The following is a 22,770-nucleotide window of genomic DNA, read 5'->3' as shown; positions in this document are numbered from 1 at the left end:
CTTTCATGCCTGAATGCAGTTAACAGTAAGTGATCTGAATTGTGTGGCAGCAATAAATCTCCAATATGTGCTGAGGTCAGAGTTACATTTTGTATAAAATACTTGTTATTTTGCTATCATGAGTCTTGATCTTAATATAAGACATGCACAGCAGTAGCTACTGCAGTGCAAAAGTAAATTGTTGTGACCCGTTTTCATTGTTCTGGCTCAGGAACTGACGTTTCAGGAGGGAGAATTTGTTTTACAGTGATTTGTAGTTGTGCTTATTCAGATCCATTGGTACAGTATTAGTAACTGTTAAGTAAATGAGAGAAAAGTGTTAATTAACAGTGTAATTTTTTTTACTTATCAGTGGAATGTCTTCCTTGTATTTTATGAGGGAAAGGCAACACAGCTGTAATATTTTTAACTTTCAGGTGTTCTTGGAAAAAAGTGCCTGCACTTCGGAGCTTAACAAGGACATGAGGAGTAAAAGGATCTGGGATCTCACTGGTCAGAATGAAACAGATGTTGAAAGACTTTTCAAATCTGTTGTTAGTAGTGCTCTGTGACTACGGTAAGTCTATCGGGGGAAACTTGGGATGTGTATTCACAAGGTGGTTTTGGATGGTTCTGTTTCAAGGTGATCCATTGAAATCAGATGCCACGGGAGCCACCACTGATATGCACAGAGTATAGTCCAGATTTTATGTAATATTTAGGTTGAAAATGCAGCTTAATAAACTGATCTAAAGAGATCAGAGTAACAGGAATCTTTCCTGCTGTAAATTTGCTGAGAGAAATAAATGAGATAGACAAACAGATTTCTGTGGGAATCACTGAGGGACTGGCTGTGTTGGAAGCAGTAACTGGAACTCTGCTCTCGTGAAGACTCGTATTTCATAATATTTAATGAACATCGTGGAAGTTAGATTTACTTTAGGTATCCATACCAGGATGGGCAGAACTGCACTGTACAACTACTTTTTTCCATTAACTGTAACAGGAACCTGTGATGGTTGGCTGAGATGTATGCTCCTACAGTATAGGCAACCTCCTATGATTGAGAGAGCCCTCATCTGATGGACCTAAGTTGCCACTTAGACAACTTTTGAGAACAACAGAAATATTCTTTCCTCTGACCATGTAAGAAAGCAAAGGACAGTATTCATGCTCATTCAATTTTAGTCGTGTGAAATTAGGCAGCTAGTTGGAGGCAATCAGTCTCATTTGAGTAGTCCACAGGCAAATCAGCACATATCGAAAGCGGCTCCAACCCATCTGCAATCTGAGATGTGTGAAATGAAAAAGCACCTCCTTCTCACCATCAGCTGCCAAGGAGGGAGGTTAGACATCTTAAGTTCAAGTTAGACAACTGTAAGATGTCTACAAGCTGAGGGACATCCTATGCATGGTGTCTTAGCTTTTCCAAGAATGTACTAAGTAGGAAGTTGATTTGCAAAGGGAATTAATTCCTTATTGCGCAGTGAGTTAGAAATTTTGAAAACGGAACTCTTAATTCCTAAATAATACATATGTTTTCAAAAATTACATTCCTAATTTAAAAGCAGGCATTTTTCTGACAGCTGCAGTACATTGCCAAACCATGCTAAAGGAGTAAGCCATGTACTGCTGAAACGTCTATAGCATAGAAAAAATGAAAAAAAGGTTATTTAGTGGTAGGAGGTAGGTCACACACCAGACAGCTGAAGATGTCTTACAAAGGAGAGAAATGGACCAAAAATGTATGCAGTTTGCTCTCCTTGTATGAGTGAGAAAAGTGCAATTATAGGTAATGAGTGAATGCTAAGTATGCTCAGCTACTTGTGCCTCTGTTCTTGCTCCACCTCCACCTTAGAACACGGGATCGCTGGAAGGTGTTAAAAACCTGGAATTGCCGTAATTTAGATGAACTTAATTCCAGTAGAAGTGGAGACACTTGTCTATGGCTTTTAATACCATTTCTTCTTTTAATAAGACTAAGTTAACTGGAACAGGTAACTGGCCAATTTAGGAACACTTCACTGAGCAGGGAACACAGTGAAGGTAACCCAAGAAGTGAGGTGAATGATTGCAGTATCCACTCGTTCTCGGTGAGCCAGCCCTGTAGGCATTCACACTAGTTGACTCAGAGGTAAAAGCTATTATTCCTGAACTTTATAGAGTGTGGCTCAGTAAATAATTACAAGGTGCCGTTAAAGAGCTTAATCTCTGATGCAAACTTTAGGTACATCTTCTTTTGCCCTATTTTTAGTTAAAGGGTAGTCCGAAATTCAGAAAATGTCTTTCAAACAGTTCTGCATATACACATCTTTGAGTATCACATGCGTACCTATTTTTTAGATAACTATTTCACTCATATACTTCTCAGTTTCAGGCCAAGACTGTTTTTTAAATGATCCAATATGCTCCGGAAAATTACTATAACGCTAAAAAGCCATAACATACAACAAAACAGTATTCTAATTTCTTACCAGTTTTTCTGATGTTTGTTCTTCTTAGGTTCTGTGCTACTGGTGGCTGACAAACCAACAGCACAACCCAAGTTGGCTTAAACACAATTAAAAATAAACAAACACCAGAATAGCACCCTCACATAATTCTTACTCTTCAGTGAAAACAAGAACTTTCCTTTTGATCTTTCTAAGAGTGAGTTCTTGCAAAGACTCCTCTGGCAGGTTGTTGGTGCCACAGCCAGGCTCCATTCATTGGGAGACCATTGTAATGACAACCAAAAATACACAAATGCATTGAAAGCTGCCCCTGACTGGCTGTCCAAACAACTGGGATCGAGTTTTGGCATGTGACACTGTCATGTGTGCGCAGGAGGCTGGAGGGTAGCTGAAGGAACTTGCAGTGGAAACCAGCTACTTCTGACTGGTGCCCTTTGGAGCATTGTAAAAAACTACTCTGAGGGCTGCCTATGATGAGTGCAAAGATTGCTCGTTATTAACCAAAGATGGGGGAAAGGATGCTGTGAACTGTTGTACACCAGCTAGAGCTGTGCAGTGCGGTATCAACATCCACCAGTAATGCTCACTTTCCTCACTTCCCAAGTGACCTGCATTAGGGTTGATGGGAGCTACGCGGCAGTCACCTGGCCTCTCTCCAGTCCTCCCCTACACATACATGGTGGTGTTACTTCTTCTTTGAGCCATTCCAATTAAGAAATAGTGCAAGAGAGCCAAGACAGTCGTAAAAGAGAGTAAAGACAGTAGATCAGAAGGTACGAACATCAATACTTTTCATTACTGTTACTTTAATGTTTTTGCTGCAAGATTAAAACTTGAAGTTGAAATTTTCCATGCTAAATTTTAGTCATGGTCTGATTTCTTTTTCCCTTATGTTTCAGCTAAGTTGAATCTAGCCACTTCTTTTGTAGAGAAATGCATCGTTTTGCCCATGGTCAAAGCCCAGCAACCTGCAGCCATTTCACTGGGAAACTCTTAACACAGCTGTGGGAACTTCATATTTGTTAGAGTGCTCATGGTGGCCTGGGACATGCTTTATGCTGTTCTTATGAATATTTGCCCAGAGTCAGTCCAGATCTAAATCTTTGCAGATGAGTTGGCCCTGAAGTTCTCTGAAGGGTTGACTGTGACCCAACTCACATTGGCTCCTTTTGCCAACCCCACACAATCCTGTGTGTGCTCCAGCCCAGGACAGCAGAGTTTTCCCCCACATTTGTGATATTCAGCACTAGCACTAGAGTTGCTTGTCCTGTGCTCACTGCTGTCATGCTAGCAGTACGCAAGAAACGTAGGAGCTTGCTGGAGTTAATTGCAGGCCCAAGGAACAGGAGGAGGTAGAAGAACTGTAAGGCAAAGAAACGAGGACAGGAGTTTGGAAAGCTGTGGTGGTGGTAATGGAGTTAGGATAGTACTCCAGAGATGTTGACAGTAGGTGATGGTAGGAACAGGACTGGGAAATATGGGCTGGCACAGATGACAGAAACAAAACATGAAGAGCTAGGAGAATATGTTGCTGGGCAATTCATAGAGAGACATTTTTCACAGGCATTCAGGGCCTGTTTCCTACTCTCTGCGTGTCCAAGCTGAGATCAAGTGTGCTGGGGTGTCATGTGCTCACCACAGCTGGGGTCAATGGGATCCTACCTTAGGTGTATGATGGACCATTGTATTTAAAAATCAGGTCCTGGGTTTCTTAGGGCATCAACAATTAGTTGATACTTGTCAGTTTATATCTTTGTGCCTGAGCATTGTTTCTTAACACACTAAACAAGAATAGTGATATCCTCTCATCTTTCAGGGATATTGGAAGGATAAACTCATTAATATTTCTAATGCACTGATATACTCTAATAAGAGTGCAATAGAAGAGTCCATGGGGGAAATTAATAATTCTGTGTTATCAGGATGGATTTTGGGTGGTGTGCAGTCAATAATACATGGGGACCACCCATGTATGAATGAGAACAAAAGAGCCTTCTGGTAACGAGCATGATCCACCTGACAAATGAAGCAGCGTTTTGTGGAGATGCAAGTTAAAGACTGAGTTACAGTACATATATGTAAGAGTATATGCATGATTTATACGTGTAAGGCTGTGCATACCACCTTCATTCAGACTTTGTGGATGTGGTTGGAGCTGGTTATTTTAAAGATGTGTTATAGCTGGTGGAGAGTAATAGGCTCTTCTAGTGCACACTGTGCCTCACCCTGATGAAAATGCCTACAGGTGGTCAGATGAATTTCTTCCTGAAAACGTTCCCTGCTGACAAGAAAGTGAATCCAAGGTGACTAACTCAAATTGAAGCTTAGAACGGTAGGCGTCTAATATTATGTGAGATGAGTCCTGCTACTCCAGAGTGCTTGCCTTGGCAGTTGCAGTGTTTTTTCAGCAAAGCTTTCTTTGAGGTAATCTATGAAGACGTGTAACAGATTTAGCAAGTCAAAGTATTGTTACTTGATACTACTTAGGAAAGGATTGCTTTAACTGAAGTTTTAAACTTCTGTACCACCTTCCATCCAAGGCTCAGAAGCCTTTTCCCAGACAATTAATTAAAGAAATATGTCTCATAGCTCATTCTCTATCTGGAATAGATACAAGCCGTTCTCATTTCTCAGATAACCTTTTTATGTCTGAAATCCTTAAGTTTCAAGTAATGCAGAAAAGCTAGCTGAACTGAGAACGGAAATGTGATCTTCCAATCCATTGCTTTAGATATCATCTATCCCCACTAGTTACAGCATGTCTCAGGATAATTTGGCAACTTGCACAAACATGGTCATGCAAGAAGTGCATTTAAAAAGACTGCGCCATTTATAATGAAATGATGTCATTTAGACATGTTGCACCACCTCTGAGACAAGAAAAGTGCTGCAGTCACCATCACTGTTATTTTCGGCTCTTTCACTCAAGTGTCTCTGCAATGCAAATGAGCAAAATGAAAGATTCATAAGAGAGAACAAGAGAAGGGTCTTCAAAAAACATCATGCAGGCTTCCTATTTTATTTAATTTGGGGGAAATTTTTTCTTGTTTCTGTATTAAGAAACTGCTGTACTTTTTTTGTTAGATTATAGCTAAAGTAAGTGGAACAATAGCTGGCCACTGTGAAGAGGACTTTAAGCATCTGTAAGTGAAAGAAGTTGAGAAATTTGAGAATATCTTGATAAATGAAGTTTCCTGTTAATCTTTTGGGTTGGGTATTTCTTTTTTTTTAAACCTTGTTTTTAACCTTCCTGAACATGTTACAGCAGTGGACTTTGAGTTGATTCCAAAAAAATAAAAATAAAAAAGAGGCGGTGAGCTTTAATTGCTAGAGCTAGGACCTTTTTGTGTGTGTGAACTGATTCACTTTAAAAAGTTTGAGAACCACTTCTTAAATATCAACTTTTGAAATCTTTTTTTTCTTCCATAAGGTAGATAAACAAGCGGTTGTGTCTTCGATTCTTAATACTGTTGTGAAACTGTTTTCCTTTCAGTTCTCAGTGAAGCGGAGTATCTCCTGTTGGAACGCCCAGGTCATGTAGCCTTCAGCAATGACACAGTATCTGTGGAGTATCAGTACTACAGTGGTGGTAACGTGACAGCAGAGCATCTGTCCATCTTGTTGCTGGATGCCAGCACCAACAAAATAATTGCAAGAAAACAGCTTCCAGCAAATCAGTCCTGGGGGAGGGTAGAGTTTGAGTGTTTCCATTTCAAGAGCGCTGGGGACTTCTTGTTCAGAATGGTCTCTCCCAGCAATAACAGCAGTACTGCACAGTGGAACAGAAGAAATGTATCCACCCTCCGTGTGGAATGGCCTGTATTTCACATCGATTTGAACAAGAGTTCGGAAGTGCTTGGAAGCTCTCTTCAGGTTGGACTTTTTACAAACGAGCAGTTGTGTGCCATGAATGAGACAGTGGTTTCACTGGATGTGATATTCACCAGCGCCCTTTACGAATTCGGAAGAGTAAGCTCCGATGAGACTCTGGGCATTAGAACTAGCAAAGGAATCCTGCTCTCTAGGTCTCAGTGGGTAGAGTTTGATTGCCCACCTGTTGGTCAAGAAACATACATCACTGTGTTACTGAAATCGTTAGAAACGCATTCCATCATAGCCTCCATAGGACCCATAGATCTCCTCCACAAATTTGGATACAGACTCGTTGCAGCTCCAGAAGCAATATGCAAAACTTTGGTTCAGGTCTTCGTAGTCTCTCCACCATGTACTTCTATCAGTGGAAAAATTGTTGTTTATAAAGAGGCTCTCAAGCATCCTAGTCAAAGAACAACTTGGCTGTATGAGAAGATCCTTCACCCAGGAGACAACAGGACAGAATTTAACTGCACTTTGTTTGATGTGGGGAAGAACAAGTACTGCTTTGACCTCTTTAATTTCTCAAACCGAAGCTATTTCCCAACAAGAGTTAAGGAATGTACGATGATCCAAAGGAATATGGGTTTGTACTGATGTTTGTCCTTTTTAGCACAAAACAGCACTCTACCCAACCAACCTGGGTAACGATAAATAGGTTTGATTATGGTGTCCCCTGTGGAATAGCTATTTTTGGGTCTCCTACACCAGACAAAATAGTTGTAATGTCACATGCAGATGGGAACAAGATGGACTAGACTGTTACATAGAGGCATGCACAAGCACATTTGGTAACAAATGCCACTGTTTTAACTTAAAACCGCACTAAGTTAACACTAAGTACTGACCAAAAACACTTGGTACATTCTGAATGGTGTATCTGTCTAGTCTGAGTAAAACTGAAACTTGGCCCTCTCACTGAGGTAAGAAATTACTACAGTAGATCTGGCCCATTGGAGACACTAAAGGTAGGATTAGTCTTACCTATATCTAAGTAAGTGTCTAAAAGCCAAGGGTTCAACATTAAGTAATTATTTAGCTTTTTAGTCGAGAGACAGGCATGTCACAGGGATACAAGGTACATGGGCTGAATCCTCATCCGAGTGTCTTTTTCTCTAGCCCATTTGCTGAGGAATTTAGAGTCTTACTTGTTAGATACACAAATTTTGGTGAGATGAATCAGGATTTGGCAGTAGCAAAAGACACTGTTGTATAATCTGGACAGCTTGTGGGTTTTTCAAGCAGCCTTTCAAAACTTGTCTCTGCTGCTTAAAACAGCCCAGGGTGCATTTTCTGATCCATGGCCACCTAACAGATCACGAGTCACATTCATATAGCTGAACTTTTCCTTCCAGGAAAGAAAACTGCCAACTGGGGACAGTCTGTGGTCCATATAGTCTTTGGCCATGACCATGCATGGTCTAGGAGAGTGCTTTTTGGCAGAAGCCAAAACCATGTCTACAAGTATGAATGATCATGGTCAAGGAGTGATCACAGTTAAGTATGATCACAAGACAGAGTCTGAGCCCATTCCTCATCCCTGTTTAAGGAATATCTGTACATTCTATTTGTATATCTGTACATCTTATATGCAGCTGTAACTTCAGAGGTGGCTGTGCATGGTTTGGCAGAGTCTACAAGTCACAGTAGCATGGCAGAGGAAGCAGGTGAGCCAAATGTCCTTCTCATCCCTCATTTGTGGAAGGCAACCACAATGAGGGATGGGCTGTGTGTGCATGAGGGGATTGTGGTTGGGTTGTGTGGCCTACACCCTGGAATGGAAAATTAAATGTTCTCATTTGGAGCAGGCTTGTGTCCGTATGTAATGAATTCATCTTTCTGATTTGCACACTTCAGAGAGTTTGGGTGGAAGGTTTGAGATGTACACCATTTTCTACACTTCCCCACCCTGGTCTCCCTGAAAAGGAAGTGCAGCTAAAGAAGGGTCATTGTGCTTGATGGGCAGGTATTTGAGCAGGCTCATCAGAACACCAGCAGTGTGGGACATGCTCCGTAGCTCACAACCCAGACACAGCTTAGCTAAATTAGGTTCCTAGTATCATGTGGTCTTACGTTGTATTATTTCATAAATTCTAAAACTGTTAGCTGTTTAATTAACACTCTATATTGAAAATTACCTCTATTTTCAGCACGTGCCAAACTCAGTACATAGTTCTTCTCTTCATCTTGACTTCCCATCTGCATTCTCTGTTGGCACTCTCTCTCTTCCTCTGGCACAAGAAAGTCTTTTCTAAAAATGAAAGCGTTTTATTTTCTTAATGGAGATAATTCTCAAGGAAAAGGGAGGAGATAATTCTAATTCTTTCTCTGTGCTTGGGTGGTATGCTACACAGATATGATCTAGATGATTACCCTGACAGATGAATACCTAAGATATGACATAGATATGTTTCTGTGCTCAATATTTGACTGTTTTAATTGATGAGATCCACCTTAAGCGGTGCCTCTCTGGAATCTGCTTTGTTTCTCTGGGTTCCTCAATAGCACCATCCTTACAACCACAGTCGAAAGAATCAGGCTACACCTGTGAAGAACAGAGTTAAGTCAATAGCTGTCAAGTTACAAGTGTCAAATCTACAAAGCTGATGAAAGTGAAATCACACCGTGTAGCCATAAATAAAATGTCAGCCTGAAATTAATTAGACTGTAGCACATCTGACTTCATGCCTGTATCTGCGAGACTTCAAAGCCCACAGGCAGCGTTTGAAAGGAGCAGGGCGTTCTGGGAGGGGCACATCAGCCCAAAGCCAGCCAGGCAGAGCGAACTTGCACTGCCTGCGGTGGCCATCCGCCTCCTGGCTGCTTCGGAAAGCCCTCTCCTGAGCCCTCTCACCCTGCTGCAGGGCACTGTGAGAGGACGTGCGTAGACCTGGACCCCTGGTAGCTGTTTGTGTAAATATGCAGCTGCTGCACAACAGGCATCTCTCCTCAAGTCACTTATTTTCTGCTTTGAACTCCTGAACTCAGTTTAAAGCAAAGAGAGGTGATAAATCCTCTAAGCTGGGCTCCTGTGAAGCATGGGCTGTCACTTTTCATCCAGTTACCCTAGTATTGAGCCCCACAACTAGTCTTTGCATTCGACAGCCACTTACCCTCCAGAGAGTTATTCAGTCTTTAGTCAAAGGCACCACAAAACAGAGACCTTTCTAGCAATTTCTCTCAGTACTCTGCTCTGATTTTTGTTTGTTTGTTTCTTTTTAGGAAAAGGGAAGCTGTGTGTTTCATAACTAAAGCTTATCTAGCTTCAGCCTCTACTGACTAGCTTTTACTCTGCTGCTCTATCCTAGAGGACATAGCTGTTTCCTATACACTGTCTTCCCCCCGTGAAGGTGTTTGCACGTCCACATCATCTCAGTCCTTCCGGATAATCTCAGTGTTCTCTTTAAGAAGCTGAAAAGATTGAGTCTTTAATTGGAAAGCATTTTCTTCAGGATTTAATTAATTTTCTGTCTCTTTTTGTCTCTATTTCCAATTTTTTAAACAGTCCTTTGATGACAGGGTTATCAGCTTCAGGTGCTGTGTTCAGACAACCTCCTCACCAATGCTGCTGGAGCAGTAGACTCTCTTTACCCCTACTTACTGCTCCTCTGCTTTCATTTCCACCAATTGCATTAGCTAATTTTGCTGTAACTTTTACCCCGTGAACTCCTCTTGAGCTGTGTTTGTGTTTGACCTTTCAGTATGTAGTCTGCCATCCTGCAGGTACAGTTTGTATTCCTTTCCCCTACGTTTTGTGTTTTGCTGATTTAGGATCTGCTTTGCTTGAGTTATCCTAACTTAGCACGTACCTTAGCACCTACATTGCTCCATACAACTGCACTATCTACTTATGTCATCACAGTGTTGTCATATTCTCTCAGTATTGGTTTTGTACTTGTTTTTGTGTCAACTAGGCAAGCATTGTACAGCACTGAGCCTTATACTAATCCCTTTGGAATCTCTGCAAACGCATTCCCACTCAGTGATAGTTTTCTGTTGACAATTTCATATCACATCTGTCACTCGGCCAGTGTTTACTTTATTTAGCATATGCTCTACTGTTATGAAGCAGAGATATTGTCTCCTAAAAGGTCAAAGCTCCTAAATCATTAAAATTATCTTCATCCAAACCACAGAGGATGAGATAAAAGAAGATTTTGCCACACCCATTTTCCATAGATCAGGCATCAGTTGTATTCCTGACCCTTTGTCAATCCCACTCTTTGCTCCTCAGGTTTAGTACAGCCTGCGGTACGGGAGTCTGGCTTCGGTCTGGAGTAGGGAGCAAAAGGCTCTTGGTGGCCCTGAGTGGGCCAGGGCAGCAGTTCTTTCAGCCCAGACCATCAACTTCAGAATGAGTGTCTCAAAAAAACTTTTGCTATCTAAGACTGTGGATGTATCTATTAAAGGTGGGGAACACATCTATTAAATGTGAGCCAGCACTTGTAAAGTTTTCTGTAGACTCTAGTTGGAGAACCTGTGGAAAAAAAACACCCAGAGATGAGTTACTTTGTTCATCTCAGTGGGGTGTTAACTGTTTCACATAGGTGACTTAAAGAGTCATGCTGCTAGATTTTTCCCTGTGTTTGACCAGATTATTTGAATGTCTGAGATGGGAAACTATTAAATCATATGCAGGTGCATTGCAGGCTCACTCTTTTAAATGCTTTTTGCTGTGCTTTGCTCGTCTGGGATTTAAGTGTCCCCAGCATGGAGACTTCTGCACTCCTTAAAAGAATGTTCCATGTCCTACCCTCTATCCCACTTGAAACATTTGGTATGAGACTGATAAAATTAATCAGTAATGCTACAGCATAGAAATGGGCATATTTTCTTCATACTTCTGGTGTTAATTAACTTTCTTTCACAGTTCTTAGTTACAGTCTGGAGACCAGTTTCAATTTTGGTGTCACTCCCAGTGAAGTCTCTTCCACTTGCCAACAGCAGAGATGAATTTTGTTCGTCTGGCCTTTGCTAACTGTCCAAAAAAGCCATCAGGAGGCCAGCAGGGCATAAGAGTGCAGCTGTTGCTAATGAAGGGAAAGAGGAAGGTAGGGGAAGACCTTCTGAAGAGAAAAGTGATTGGTGAGGGAGGAGAGGAGTTAAGTGGAGTATCTAGGAGTCAGGCAAGGATATACAGCTTCCATCAAATCCTTGCTCCCTCAATAAGACTGTATGAATCAAGCCTGCTTATCTATAGGAAAATCTGGGAACTAATTAGCTCTATTGCCTGAATGTGTGCCTGGCTTGCATTTATTTAGAATCAGGCATATGCAGGGGATCTAGGAATGCCAGGGCTGGTTTGCATCCCAGCTGCTTCTCCTGTGAGAGTGAATACTTCATTTCCACACCCACAACATTTTAGGAGTAAGTCAGGTGTTATGGACTCTCTGGGATAACTCTTAGGGTCTGGAAAAAAAAAATTAGGCCATGCCTCTGCAATTCTTAAAGATGCCTGTTTGTGGGGGAAATACTGCAATTTGCCCAGGTGGAGTCTAGGCTTTCTTTGAAGGGATCTTTGTCCTTCCATTATCCAAACTAGTAACCTGTTGGAGCATGCCACCATTTCAGTGCACCCGGGCTTTACTTCCTTGGAAACAGAGGAATGAGGAATAGGTGACAAGGATGTTTTCCCAGGTCTTACCCAAACACCCATACAATGTGTGTTAACCCACTCTCAGGACCCAAAAACTGAATCTCAGCTTCCACAAATACCCTGCAATCCCCCAGGCTAGCATAGGCATTTACATGAGCCTGTAAATAACTAGTGATTTTGTCCCATATGGCTGGTCTTGTTGAAGTGCTTTGGACTATCATGTGCATCAGGCTGGAAGGATGATGCTGAGCATCCCTGGCTGCCTATGCCGTTGGATAGCACTGCAAGCTCAAAGTCTTGTGAAAGCAGAAATTTGAGGGGAGGTATTTATGCAGAGCAACAATTAACACAGTTAATTGCATTTATCTTTCATGCTGGCAGATCTGCCAACTGTCAGTTATTTCAAACTAACTCAGGAGTTAGATATCTTCACGTTGATAATTGATTCCTCAATTGCATGTGAAAAAATTTACACTTATTAGAGCTAGTTTGCAGTGCGTTCCTTCTGGTTTTTCCCCTGGTGCTTTGGATCTGCTTGTCTTAAATGGAGTTATTCATTTCATTTCCTTGGGGAAGAATAAACTAGCTTCATTTTCTTTTACATTCTGGTAATTGCAGGAGGTTGCAGAGCACATTGCAGGAGTTGAAATCTCCCATCTTTCATGCGAGCTGGAGCATTTCCTGCTATCCTGCTTCTTAAGGCGTATATTCTTAGCCTGAAAGCTATGGATGCCGAGTGGTTTTGCTAAGGAGCTCTGCACCCTCAGCTGAAGCTGAAGCCGGTGAAAAGTGCCCTGGAGCAATGGGCACATCACAGCTTTGACGTCAAAATTAGAAAATTACTCATCCTAAATGTTCTTGTACGTTGAAGCCTACAGGCATCAATGCAGACACTGCTGAGCACCTTCCACTGTCACCAGTGTTCACACTGGAGGCAATCAGAACCTTTCTGGGTCTGGCTCTATATCTGACTGTAATTAACAGAAGTTTTAACGAGCAGAGAATGTGGAGAGAGGGAAACGAGCTACCTTACACACTGGAAATTATGACAAGAACTTACCAAGCTGCACACATGAAGTAGTCTATAAGGAAGTAGGTGCTTCTCCAGCTAGCTTATCTCTCTCTGCCAGTGAGGAGGGACACTGCTGGAGTCTTTCACACTGCTGATATGAAGTGTCATGAGATCCCCAGATACTTGATAACACAAAGTCTTTTGGAAGAGGAATCAGAGAGCCCTTGACTGCCCTCACTAATAGCTCTGCTCACTAGCTGATGTGATTTTGCAGCTCTCCAGGTTTGCACCTTCAGGGGACTCCTTTCCCCCCAAAAATGCCCTCCTTGGTATCTTCTGATTCCCTTCCCTCCTGACACCACACACCATCCAGTCTTGCTCCATTTCATACTTCACTGGGAACTGGCATGTTTGCAAACCGGAGGAGGAATGTGAATGCTCCGCCTACCTCTGGGCTCATCTCCCCTGCTGTAGCAGCTCTCTAGCTCCAGAGGGGTGAAAGCAGAGTGGTGCACAAAGAGCACAAAGTCTAAGACAGCTTGGGATCATGGATATCTCAGTGTTGTGGTAGATTCAGTGGCAAATAGCCAGGGAAGTCAGTTGATGTTGTGTGGGCTTAAAACTGCAGACCCTCGGCGTGTCTCACCATGCCCATCCATACTCTGCATCAGGCGAGGCAGACAAACTCAAACGTGCACACAGATGTGTGTACGTGCCCGCACACGCTTTACAGCCTCAGCTAACAGCACGACTGTAGCTCAAAGCCCCATCCTGCCATGCAAGTGAGTACCTGCACACAGGAGACCAGCCCCGCTGGTTGTTACGCTGCTCACATTAATGTTATTCATACTGGCGTGCTCACAAAAAATTGTAAGATGGGTCCCAAACCAGTCAGAGTTTCATGTGTATTAAAACACAGCTGTATTTATTTTTGTTAGACCTTTTAAAAATAATAACACACTATGAACAATAAAGGAAGCCATATAACATGAAATTATAAAGCCATTTCCAGTCATGCAACACTCTCTAGTCCTTTGACATTGTAACTTGATCAGTGATCAGGAGCTCAGGGGCATGCTAGCAGCAAAGCTACTGTGTAATAAAATCAAAGATCGTGACCTGTGTTGGCAGTAGGAACACCATAAATTATTTAAAAGAGCAAACTTTAAGAAAACTAATTGCTTTTTTTTATGATTTTTTTTTTTTTATTTAGCTGATTTTCTACTTTATCTGTGAGTGGTGAAATGGAGTTAGTTTTCTTTCTGGCAGGTTTCAAAACAAGGTCACTGATTCAACTGACCTGTAGGAGGGTCCCTGGGATTTTTGTCCTTTAAGATTGCACCTGGGCTCGTGCATTAGTTTGGAATTTAAAGTAGTGGTCCTGCCTCAATATCACACCTGTCAAATACAGGCAGGAATGGTCCCTTTTTCTCTTTAGGTAATCACTGCTGTAAAGTTTGAGTGTTGAACACTGGATGAAGATGTTGTCTAAACAGAAGAGGAATTTCATTACACAGTAAAAAATTACAGTGTTTGAGGTAACATTAGAAGCTGAGTGTGCCTCCACTTAAAATAAATAAGTGAACCTGCAAAATTTTCATCTTGAGTTAATTGTCTAACCATAAGCAATAAAACAATAAAGCAATAAACCTCTATGCTGTCAAATGAATGATTCAATAACACATTTGTGTGCTGAGAAGATAATAAAGAGAAAAAACAATATTACCGTTTCATTAGGCCTTGTAGGCTTATCCCCCTTTCACAGTCATATAAATCAGAAGTAACTCCACTTAAGTCAATGAAGTTATCCTGCTGTAAAAGCACTGTTTGTCAGGCAGGAATTGGATTAATATATAAATTATTAACATATTCGAAAGATTTGTGGATTAATTTCCATTTGCTGTTGTTCCAGGTCCTGCCAGCCTCAGTTAACTGACCTCTGTTTTGCTGGCTGTCATGGAGTGAAAAAAGGGAAAAAAAAAAACATTGGGAGCATTGACCCAGACTGATGAGAACAAGAACAGGTCCCTGGTGCTGCTTGCTCTTTTGGTGTTGCCGTGTGCATTGTTTGGTTATTTATTGATGGTTTTCTTAAATAAGAGATGACAAATGGCTGTGTCTTTAAAGGTAAGGAGGCAGACATGTTCCTCATCGCTGTGAGCTTTTGTATTTGCAGAAACATGGAGCCTGTGGCAGCCCTGGAGCCCATGCAGTGTCACCTGTGGGGATGGTGTCCGGGAGCGCTTCCGAGAGTGCCTCACCTCCTCACTGACGAACCCAGGATGTGCTGGATCACCGAGGGAGACTTCCTTGTGTTCGCTGGAGGAGTGCTTGCGTAAGTAGCTCTGCTGTCTTCTTCCATGTGGTCGTGTGTCTGCACTGGCAAAAGCAAACGATCTGTTACTATAGAAGGGCTTTGTTCAGTGGAAGCATCTGATCTCTTCTTCAGTCATGTTGATTTTGGGGAGGTGTCACATTGCTGTGATGGATGGAGTAGGGCGGGACCCTACATGCGTTTGTGGGAGAGGTAGAGATAGGGCTTCAAGGCTTAAGAAGATTTCTGCGTGCTGTGAGTGCCATGGAAGAAGGGGTTTAAAATCTCCAGCATGGCCAGGTAGTGGAGAAGGGCTGAAGGAGAGATCTTGGGACTAGCACTACATGTTCAGTACTGAAGGTCAAAGACTCCAGACAGTGGAAACCTGTTATAAAATGAAAAGCTATTAAAAAAGGGCTGGTTCCGTCTGGGACCCATGGTGTGGGGGTTCCATTCTGGGAGGTTTTTGTGGTGGCAGTCCCAGGTCTCCTGCTCCAGCCTGCCACTGCTATTGGCTAGTAACAGGGCAGGCTGGATGATGCTGGCAGGTGGCGAGTGGGTGAGAATACAAGTGAGTGGGTGAGCTTCCTGCAAGGCAAAAGGGGGTTACAGCAGCTGCCTGGCCCCCAGTGAGACTGGACGAGGCTGTGCTAGCACCATAATCAGGTGCTTGCAGCCAGCATGACGGGCAGGAGAAGCAGTCTCTTTTAATGGGGTGATGATGATCAGTCCATGCAAAACTTTCAATTCTTGCTGAAAAGGAGGTTGCTGATGTCAAAGGTCCCTGGAGGTCCATCTACTGAAAAACTGGCTGATCTACAAGCTGCAGTGCCTTCGCATCCCACAGGTGCCACGGGGGAAGGGATGGGGAAGGGAAGATGCCCAGGGAGACTGTGCAGGCTCCTAGACTCTCAGGCTGTAATTTAACAGATAATTAAAGCTATTACAAAATGAGCAATGTCTTACCCTTTGCTTTGGCTGCTTCCATGCACTTCCTTGTGCTGGCAAAAGTGGAGTGTGGAGAACTGGAATAGAGCCAGCTAAAAATGGACAGTTTGGAGATGTGGGGGATTTCTTTATCACATGGCTACTGCAATGCTTGGGCCATTGGAAACGAAAGTGCAGCAGAGGGGGAGAATTTCTAGCTGGAGCAGTAAGAGGGCAGGATTCCATTTTTGATGGAGGTATTGGGCTTGAACCAGCTTCAGGGTGTTTGTGGAATGAAAGCCTCAGAAGTATACAGACAGGACTGAAATATATTGTGGAGCACCGTAAGAAATGGGTTGGTGTTGAATAAGAGGTCAGGTCAGGTGAAGGGAAAATACTAAAAATGACACTCCATCAAGCCAGGTATTGCATTTTGTTATCATTCTTGCTGCACTTGGGACGTTTTAGAGTTTGTTGTTAAGGTGCCTAATGTTTTGTTTCTGATATTTTTAATGACTGGAAAGTGCTAGCCCTGGGGGTTTGCTTATTTTGTAAAGCCGTGACTGTAAGCATAGAGGAACAAGTCAGATGTTTAGGGGCCCAGCTTAAACCTAATGCCCTTCTCCAGGGCTAGTTGTCTTCTGTATGCCAAACTCTGCCAGACTGCTGCAGGCAGTGATGCCACCAGTGAAACACAGTGGGTAATTGGTGTATTTCTAAAGCTGATGCTGATCTGTGGTATTCTGTGCCTCCCATTACCTGCTAGATGGGTGTTTCCATAAGCACAGTCTTTGGCTTGGCTCCTTGCCTGCCAGTTTCACTCCACTCCTCCTTTCCTGTGTTATGGTTACGGTGGTTTCCAGAGAGGTCAGCTGCCCTGTGCATATGTAGTGCATATACTCGTGGTGGTCTTGTTGGAGCTACTGTCTGACAGTGCTTAGCAGGTCTGGACAGTCCTCAAATTCCTGCAGGGTCTTTGGGTTAATAAAGAGGGTTTATTATGTGTAGAAAACCCAGATGCATAGAAGGTCTGCATATGCACCCATTGCCATGGGATCTGGAGGAACTACCTCACTTCTCTTCTGCACATGGTTTATCATCCTTCCGCTCCTATGTCAGGCAGCTTCCTTTACAGAGTCACCTACATGTTTTCATCTCATTGAAAGTAAGGTTGCCTGGAGTAAAGTGACCTGGAGCTGTGCTCTTAGTTGTTCATCTGCTGTTTGATCTCAGGCTAGGAGAGTCATTCCTCCCCAATCCCTGACTGTCCGCACTTCTCTGAAGCAGAAAAGCTTTTTTCAGCATGACAATGTTTGCAGTCATTAGTCCAGCAGATGGAGCAAATGGCTGAATAAATGAAACCAGCACGAAGTCTAGGGGCAGGGGTGGGTGTGGTAGAGAGAAGCAAACCTAATTGGCTAAGTCTTGTTTCAAACTTTGCTGTTTGCAAGCTGTGAGCTTTCTACTCCAAATGATACAGCACAGTGTGCATTGCAGGTAGAAGATGGAGTCTTCAGAAAATAGCTGTGAGACTGAGAAAAGGGTGAACAATGAATGCATTGCTCTGCTATGGTGATACTGAACAGAGCAAATGCTGGTCCTGCCTTCTCCTCTGGGCTCAGTGTATTCACTTCCTGTTCATGCCCCTAAAACAGCAGTGCTCCATGCTCTGAGCATGGATGATGGCATTGGGTTGAATGCAAGTTTTAGGGATCCTCTCCAAAAGATTCAGCAGGCAGTGGTCTTTATGCTGATATTGAGCTCTCAAGAGTGACTTGAAGATCAAGATTAATCCCATGGCAGAGTTTTTCAAAGGTCTAGGGGCTCAAGTAGCCTTGAGTCAAAGAAATGTGTCACCTGTCCACCCAGCACCCTTAGCGTCTGTTGTTGTAGCAGCCTGAGGCCTTTTGGCCTGTGTTTGTCAGTGTATTTGTGGATCCTGCGCAGTAGCTCACTGTTGACTGAGTGTTCTGGAAGATCATTACGGGACGGGAACATCTCTCTTCTGAGGAAAGCCTGAGAGACCTGGGTCTGCTTAGCCTGGAGAGGAGAAGACTGAGAGGGGAACTTACCAGTGCTTTAAATATCTAAAGGGCAGGTGTCAGGAGGATGGGGCCAGACTCTCTCAGTGGTGCCCAGCGAGAGGACAAGGGGCAGTGGGTGCCAAGTGGAACATGGGAAGTTCCACTGGAACATCAGGAAAAACTTCTTTCCTTTGAGGGTGACAGAGCACTTGAACAGACTGCCCAGACAGGTTGTGGAGTCTCCTTCTCTGGAGATACTCAAAACCCGCCTGGACGTGATCCTGTGCAACTTGCTGTAGGTGAACCTGCTTTAGCAGGGTGGGTGGACTCTATGATCTCCAGAGGTTCCTTCCAACCCTCACCGTTCTGTGATTCTGGGAAGTACACACTGTCTGCTTCTCATTATTCTGCAGATGCATTTCCTGTGGCTGGATAGTCACTGTGGCACAGGCAGGAGCATCTGGTGAGTTTTGCAGCAGTCTGTCCATCACCCTGATGGAAGGTTCTGGTTCTGGATAAAACTAGAGACTGGGAGAAGGTTGTTAAGTGGTTCAGTTCGAGCTCACAGCTTTGTGGCCAGCTCTTGTCAGCCACAGCTGAGCTGCCTTGTCCTCCAACAGCATTTCCATTGCCTTATGAAGCTGATATTTGGCCACAAAAAGCTGGGAGTACTACCTGACACTAAAATTAGCCGCTGGACCAAGTCATCCATCACCTGTGCTGTTTTCTGCTCATGGCTGTCACTAAAATGCTGGAGAATTAGTCCAAAAAAGAATTATTAATCTGTCATTGCTTCAGCCTTCTGTATTGTGGTGCAGTGTGCAGGTGAGAGATTTAAATAGGACTGTGGAAAGCTCTAGGGTGTTGCCATTACAGGTTTGCAGGGTATTCTTCCCCATTTGAAGGCCCATCTCCAGTCCACAACGGAAGAATATAAATACCGGAATGCCAGAGTCACAAAAGCAATGGCTGCCTTCTCAATCAGGAGCCTGCCTGTGGGGGGGAAGGTTTTGTCCTTTGGAGCTGCGATGCTGAGTGATGGAAGAAGTGCCCTCAGAGGGCTGCTTAGAAAAGTTACACTGCCCCTGTGCTGCCTCTCTGCTCTCCAAACTCACTGCAATTCTCACACCCACTTCAGCTAGCATAAAAATAATTTTAAAGGGATATCTGAAGTGCTAGCCCGGGCTGGGTTATTTTTACCCCTTTTCACCAAGAGATCCTAATGTGCTTCATAAAAGAGTGCAAATACTCTTACGCAATTTTATACGTATTTAATGTGCCTTATGCAAATGGCAGAACAGGCAAAAGTAATGATTACATTTAAAAGGTCTATGGGAGCTTTTGTTTAAAGTCAGTAGATCTGTTCCTGCCAGTTTAAAGTTATAAGTCATTGACAATAAGCCAATTTAAACTTCCTATACTGAAGTAATTGGTTATTTTTTCTTTGTCATAAAGCATCCATCCTAAAATACCAAAACACTGACGACAGTGCAACTCTGACCAACATGTGTGCTCTTTGTTACAGCTATCAAGCCTCCCACCCCACCTTCTGTCGAGCCAGGAGAGGACCAGAAAGCAAATAATATAGTCACCATCACAGGTATCTCCCTATGCTTGTTCATCATCTTTGCCACTGTTCTCATCACCCTCTGGAGAAAGCTCTGCAGAGCTCAGAAGTGCAGCACCGCTGTCCGCCGAAACTCTGTCCATTCCCCCAGCTTCCGCAAGAACTCCGATGAAGAGAACATTTGCCAAGGCAACAAGCAGCGGGACAGCTTCGCCGAAGGAGGGGATGCTCCTGTTAACATTCCTTTAACGTACAGGCGAAGTCTCCAATTTGCTCAAGAAGATGATGCCTCTGGAAGTGAGAACTTTCAGCCAAATGCCCAAAAAATAATCCCTCCGATTTTCAGCTACCGCCTGGCACAGCAGCAGCTGAAAGAGATGAAGAAGAAAGGCCTGACTGAGACCACCAAGGTGTACCACGTCTCTCAGAATCCCCTCACAGACACGGTTCTTGGTGCCACTACAATGCTTCCCCTCAGTGGGGAAAACCAAGAGGATGTAGTGGCAAACAAGTTTAGGATCAAATCTCCTTTTCTGGACCAGCCAGCCAGTCAGCCCAAATTCTTGGGGGAAAGCTCTCACCCTAGGCTGGATTTACCATTCTCACAGGCCAATCCTGCAATGAGCCCTACCCAAACCTTGATAAGAAGAGCTCATTTCAAGCACCAGGATATTAGAGGGGACTTGCCCGAGAGGGGCTGTCACAGAAACCCACAATTTAGAAGAACAGCCAGTTTCCATGAAACTAAAAAGGCCAGACCTTTCAGAGAGAGAAGCATGTCCACCCTAACCCCCCGACAGACTCCCCTCTACAACTCCAGAACCAGAACATGGGACCAGGGTTTGGAGGACAGAATGCGGCCAAAATCAAGAAATGCTAATCCAACTTGTGAAAAGCTGGATCAACCCCACAGCACTGTGCCAGGGTGTGAACTACAGGGCCATGGCACAAAATGCCACCAGAGGGCAGGTCCCCCGGTGAAGAAGCTGGACCTGATCACTGACCGCCAGCCTGCTGGTCAGGAGAAAGCAGCTGATAAGCCTGAGCCCAGCCGAAGTAAGAGGGCCCCTTCATCTAACCCCAGAAGCACGTGGCGGAAGGAAATGGGCTCAGCTGGCAATGATAATTCCCAGAGAGGCCTAAGTGTAAGCCCTGCCCAGTACCGAAGGGACAAATGCCAGAGCTTCCCCTTGGACCCTGAGTTTGCCTTTTATGATAATACTACTTTTGGCTTGACGGAGACAGAGCAGCAGATGATTGACCTCCCTGGGTATTTTGGCTCAAATGAAGAGGATGAAACAAGTACATTGAGCGTTGAGAAGCTGGTGATCTGAGAGCCTCGCTGCAGCCCTGTGGGAGTTGGATGCCCAGGAGAGATTATTCAGGATCTGTTGGCTTCTGGTGGAAGGAGCAGTGGGAATCGCATTCGCTCTGCACAGAGCATGAGGGAATAATGGCCCAAGTCTGGCTTGTGAGAACACATTCCTTTCTAATTACTGGGAAGTGCTTCCATATCTTTATTTCTTGTATGTGTGTGTGTAAAATACACACAAAATACCCCGAGAAAGCACGCGTTAGTGAAGGCGTGACGCAGGAATAACCAATAGATTTTATTGCATAAAGCAGTAACGTCTCATGCGTCATACATGGTGAATGCCACTGATCTAGCCTTTCCCACCTTGTGGACTGTGTACTAGTAGATTAGGATGTCCTAAAGCATCCGTTGTCCAGTATCCTCAACCTTCTGTCCTAATTAGTGAATCATTTCCCGTTTAGAAAAGATGAACCTCGAGCTGCGAGCAGTTCTCATCGTTTTTCTGGTAGTCATTATTGAGCAGTGTTGATTCGTTGTAGTTGCTCCAGTAAGTGATGTGGTGTTTCTTTTAGCTGCTGGCGTGAAGGTGCAAACAGTTGATGCTGAATACTTGGAGTGAATTTAAAACTGAGGGGGCATTTCTCATCATTCAGGACTTTGATGTTTTCTTTCTGCCAGTATTTATTCCAAGAAAACAGCAATGTACAAATATTTGCAGGAAATGTGTAGAAAAGGGTGTGCTGCTGGGAGGGCAAAGAAAATGTGTGATCATATTTTAGTCCTCACAGAAATGTTACTGCAGCATTTAGACACCTATTAAAGTCAGTGAGAGAAGTGAGGGAACTGTTGAATTGCCCACCCATTCCATAACAGACTTTGCCTTTATTAAACTTTTAAAAAATGTAAATAAATTGTCAGTAATATTTCTGCAGCAAGCTCAAAATAAATTATGAACAAAACCAGCGAACAAATTTATTTGATGAATATGCGTTTTGCAAACAAGAAGAAAAAATAAAATGGCTCAACGACATCTGATGATTCCCAGAGAATCTTATGGTGAAGTACAAAAGTTACGTTGGTTTGGTTTTGGGGTTTTTGTTTTGGTTTTTTTTTTGTGTGTGTGTGTTCTTTGAAACAGAGATCTGCTGTCAGATACTGCTGCAAGTATTCAGAGCTGGGTTGAAACTCCAGTTAACAACAGAGACAGAGCTCGGGCCAGCAAGAATGAGTCAGGGACTTTGCTTGGCTTTTGTTAGGATAACCGTCTCTTCAGGGAGTTTCCCAGGACCAGAGGAATGCTATTGGGCAACAATGGGAAAAGATGAGATGCTGCCTTGGAGGATGGAGTGAGAGAAGGTAGGTTCAGGCAGAGGACTGTCAGTCTTAAAACAACTCTCCCATAAGGAGCCCAAACTCTAAGTGCCCTTTAACCTTTTGTGGGTGTGAAGGAAGAATCAGCACGTGCTCAGTTCTCTGGCAATAGGCTGCTATCTTTCTCAAAACTGGCTTTCTGAGTGGAAAGATAGATTTCCCAATCCCACATTTTTTTTTTTCTCTAAACCAACAATAATTTTAAAGGGAGAGCAGCATCACTGTGCGTTCGGCTGTTACTGATGGCACCCTACTGAAGGGCCCAGGTAACTTGACAGATGCACAGTGGGAGGGTTTGCTGTGACACCCTAGGGGAAGCCAGACTCTCAGCATTTGGCC

At 43.5% G+C, this 22,770-nt stretch overlaps 1 protein-coding gene across 2 annotated transcripts; it reads left to right on the top strand.

Annotated features, from left to right (window-relative positions):
* The first annotated feature begins 414 nt into the window (after positions 1 to 414).
* Positions 415 to 21,079, top strand: THSD1 (thrombospondin, type I, domain containing 1). Of its 2 annotated transcripts, XM_010134096.1 has the most exons (4): positions 499 to 556; positions 5,926 to 6,891; positions 15,090 to 15,248; positions 19,704 to 21,079. In XM_010134096.1, exons 1-4 carry the CDS (start codon positions 499 to 501, stop codon positions 21,077 to 21,079), a joined length of 2,559 nt encoding a protein of 852 aa, XP_010132398.1. The 2 variants fall into 2 exon arrangements, with proteins under 2 accessions (XP_010132399.1, XP_010132398.1); XM_010134097.1 differs by lacking the exon at positions 15,090 to 15,248 and having other exon boundaries at positions 415 to 556.
* Positions 21,080 to 22,770: the final 1,691 nt, after the last annotated feature.

Source organism: Buceros rhinoceros, unplaced genomic scaffold (genome assembly GCF_000710305.1).
Source record: "Buceros rhinoceros silvestris isolate BGI_N320 unplaced genomic scaffold, ASM71030v1 scaffold10144, whole genome shotgun sequence".
NCBI classification, from domain to species: domain Eukaryota; kingdom Metazoa; phylum Chordata; class Aves; order Bucerotiformes; family Bucerotidae; genus Buceros; species Buceros rhinoceros.
The sequence above is the reverse complement of the archived record's forward strand: the minus strand, read 5'-3'. Positions and strand labels throughout refer to the sequence as shown.

What these genes read in the sequence shown, in the direction of transcription:
- THSD1 (XM_010134096.1), top strand. Translation starts at nt 499, where the DNA reads ATGAAACAGATGTTGAAAGACTTTTCAAATCTGTTGTTAGTAGTGCTC. An exon ending in AGTAGTGCTCTGTGACTACG is followed by an intron (nt 557 to 5,925) that starts GTAAGTCTATCG and finishes TTTTCCTTTCAG; the next exon opens with TTCTCAGTGAAGCGGAGTAT. An exon ending in GATGATCCAAAGGAATATGG is followed by an intron (nt 6,892 to 15,089) that starts GTTTGTACTGAT and finishes TTGTATTTGCAG; the next exon opens with AAACATGGAGCCTGTGGCAG.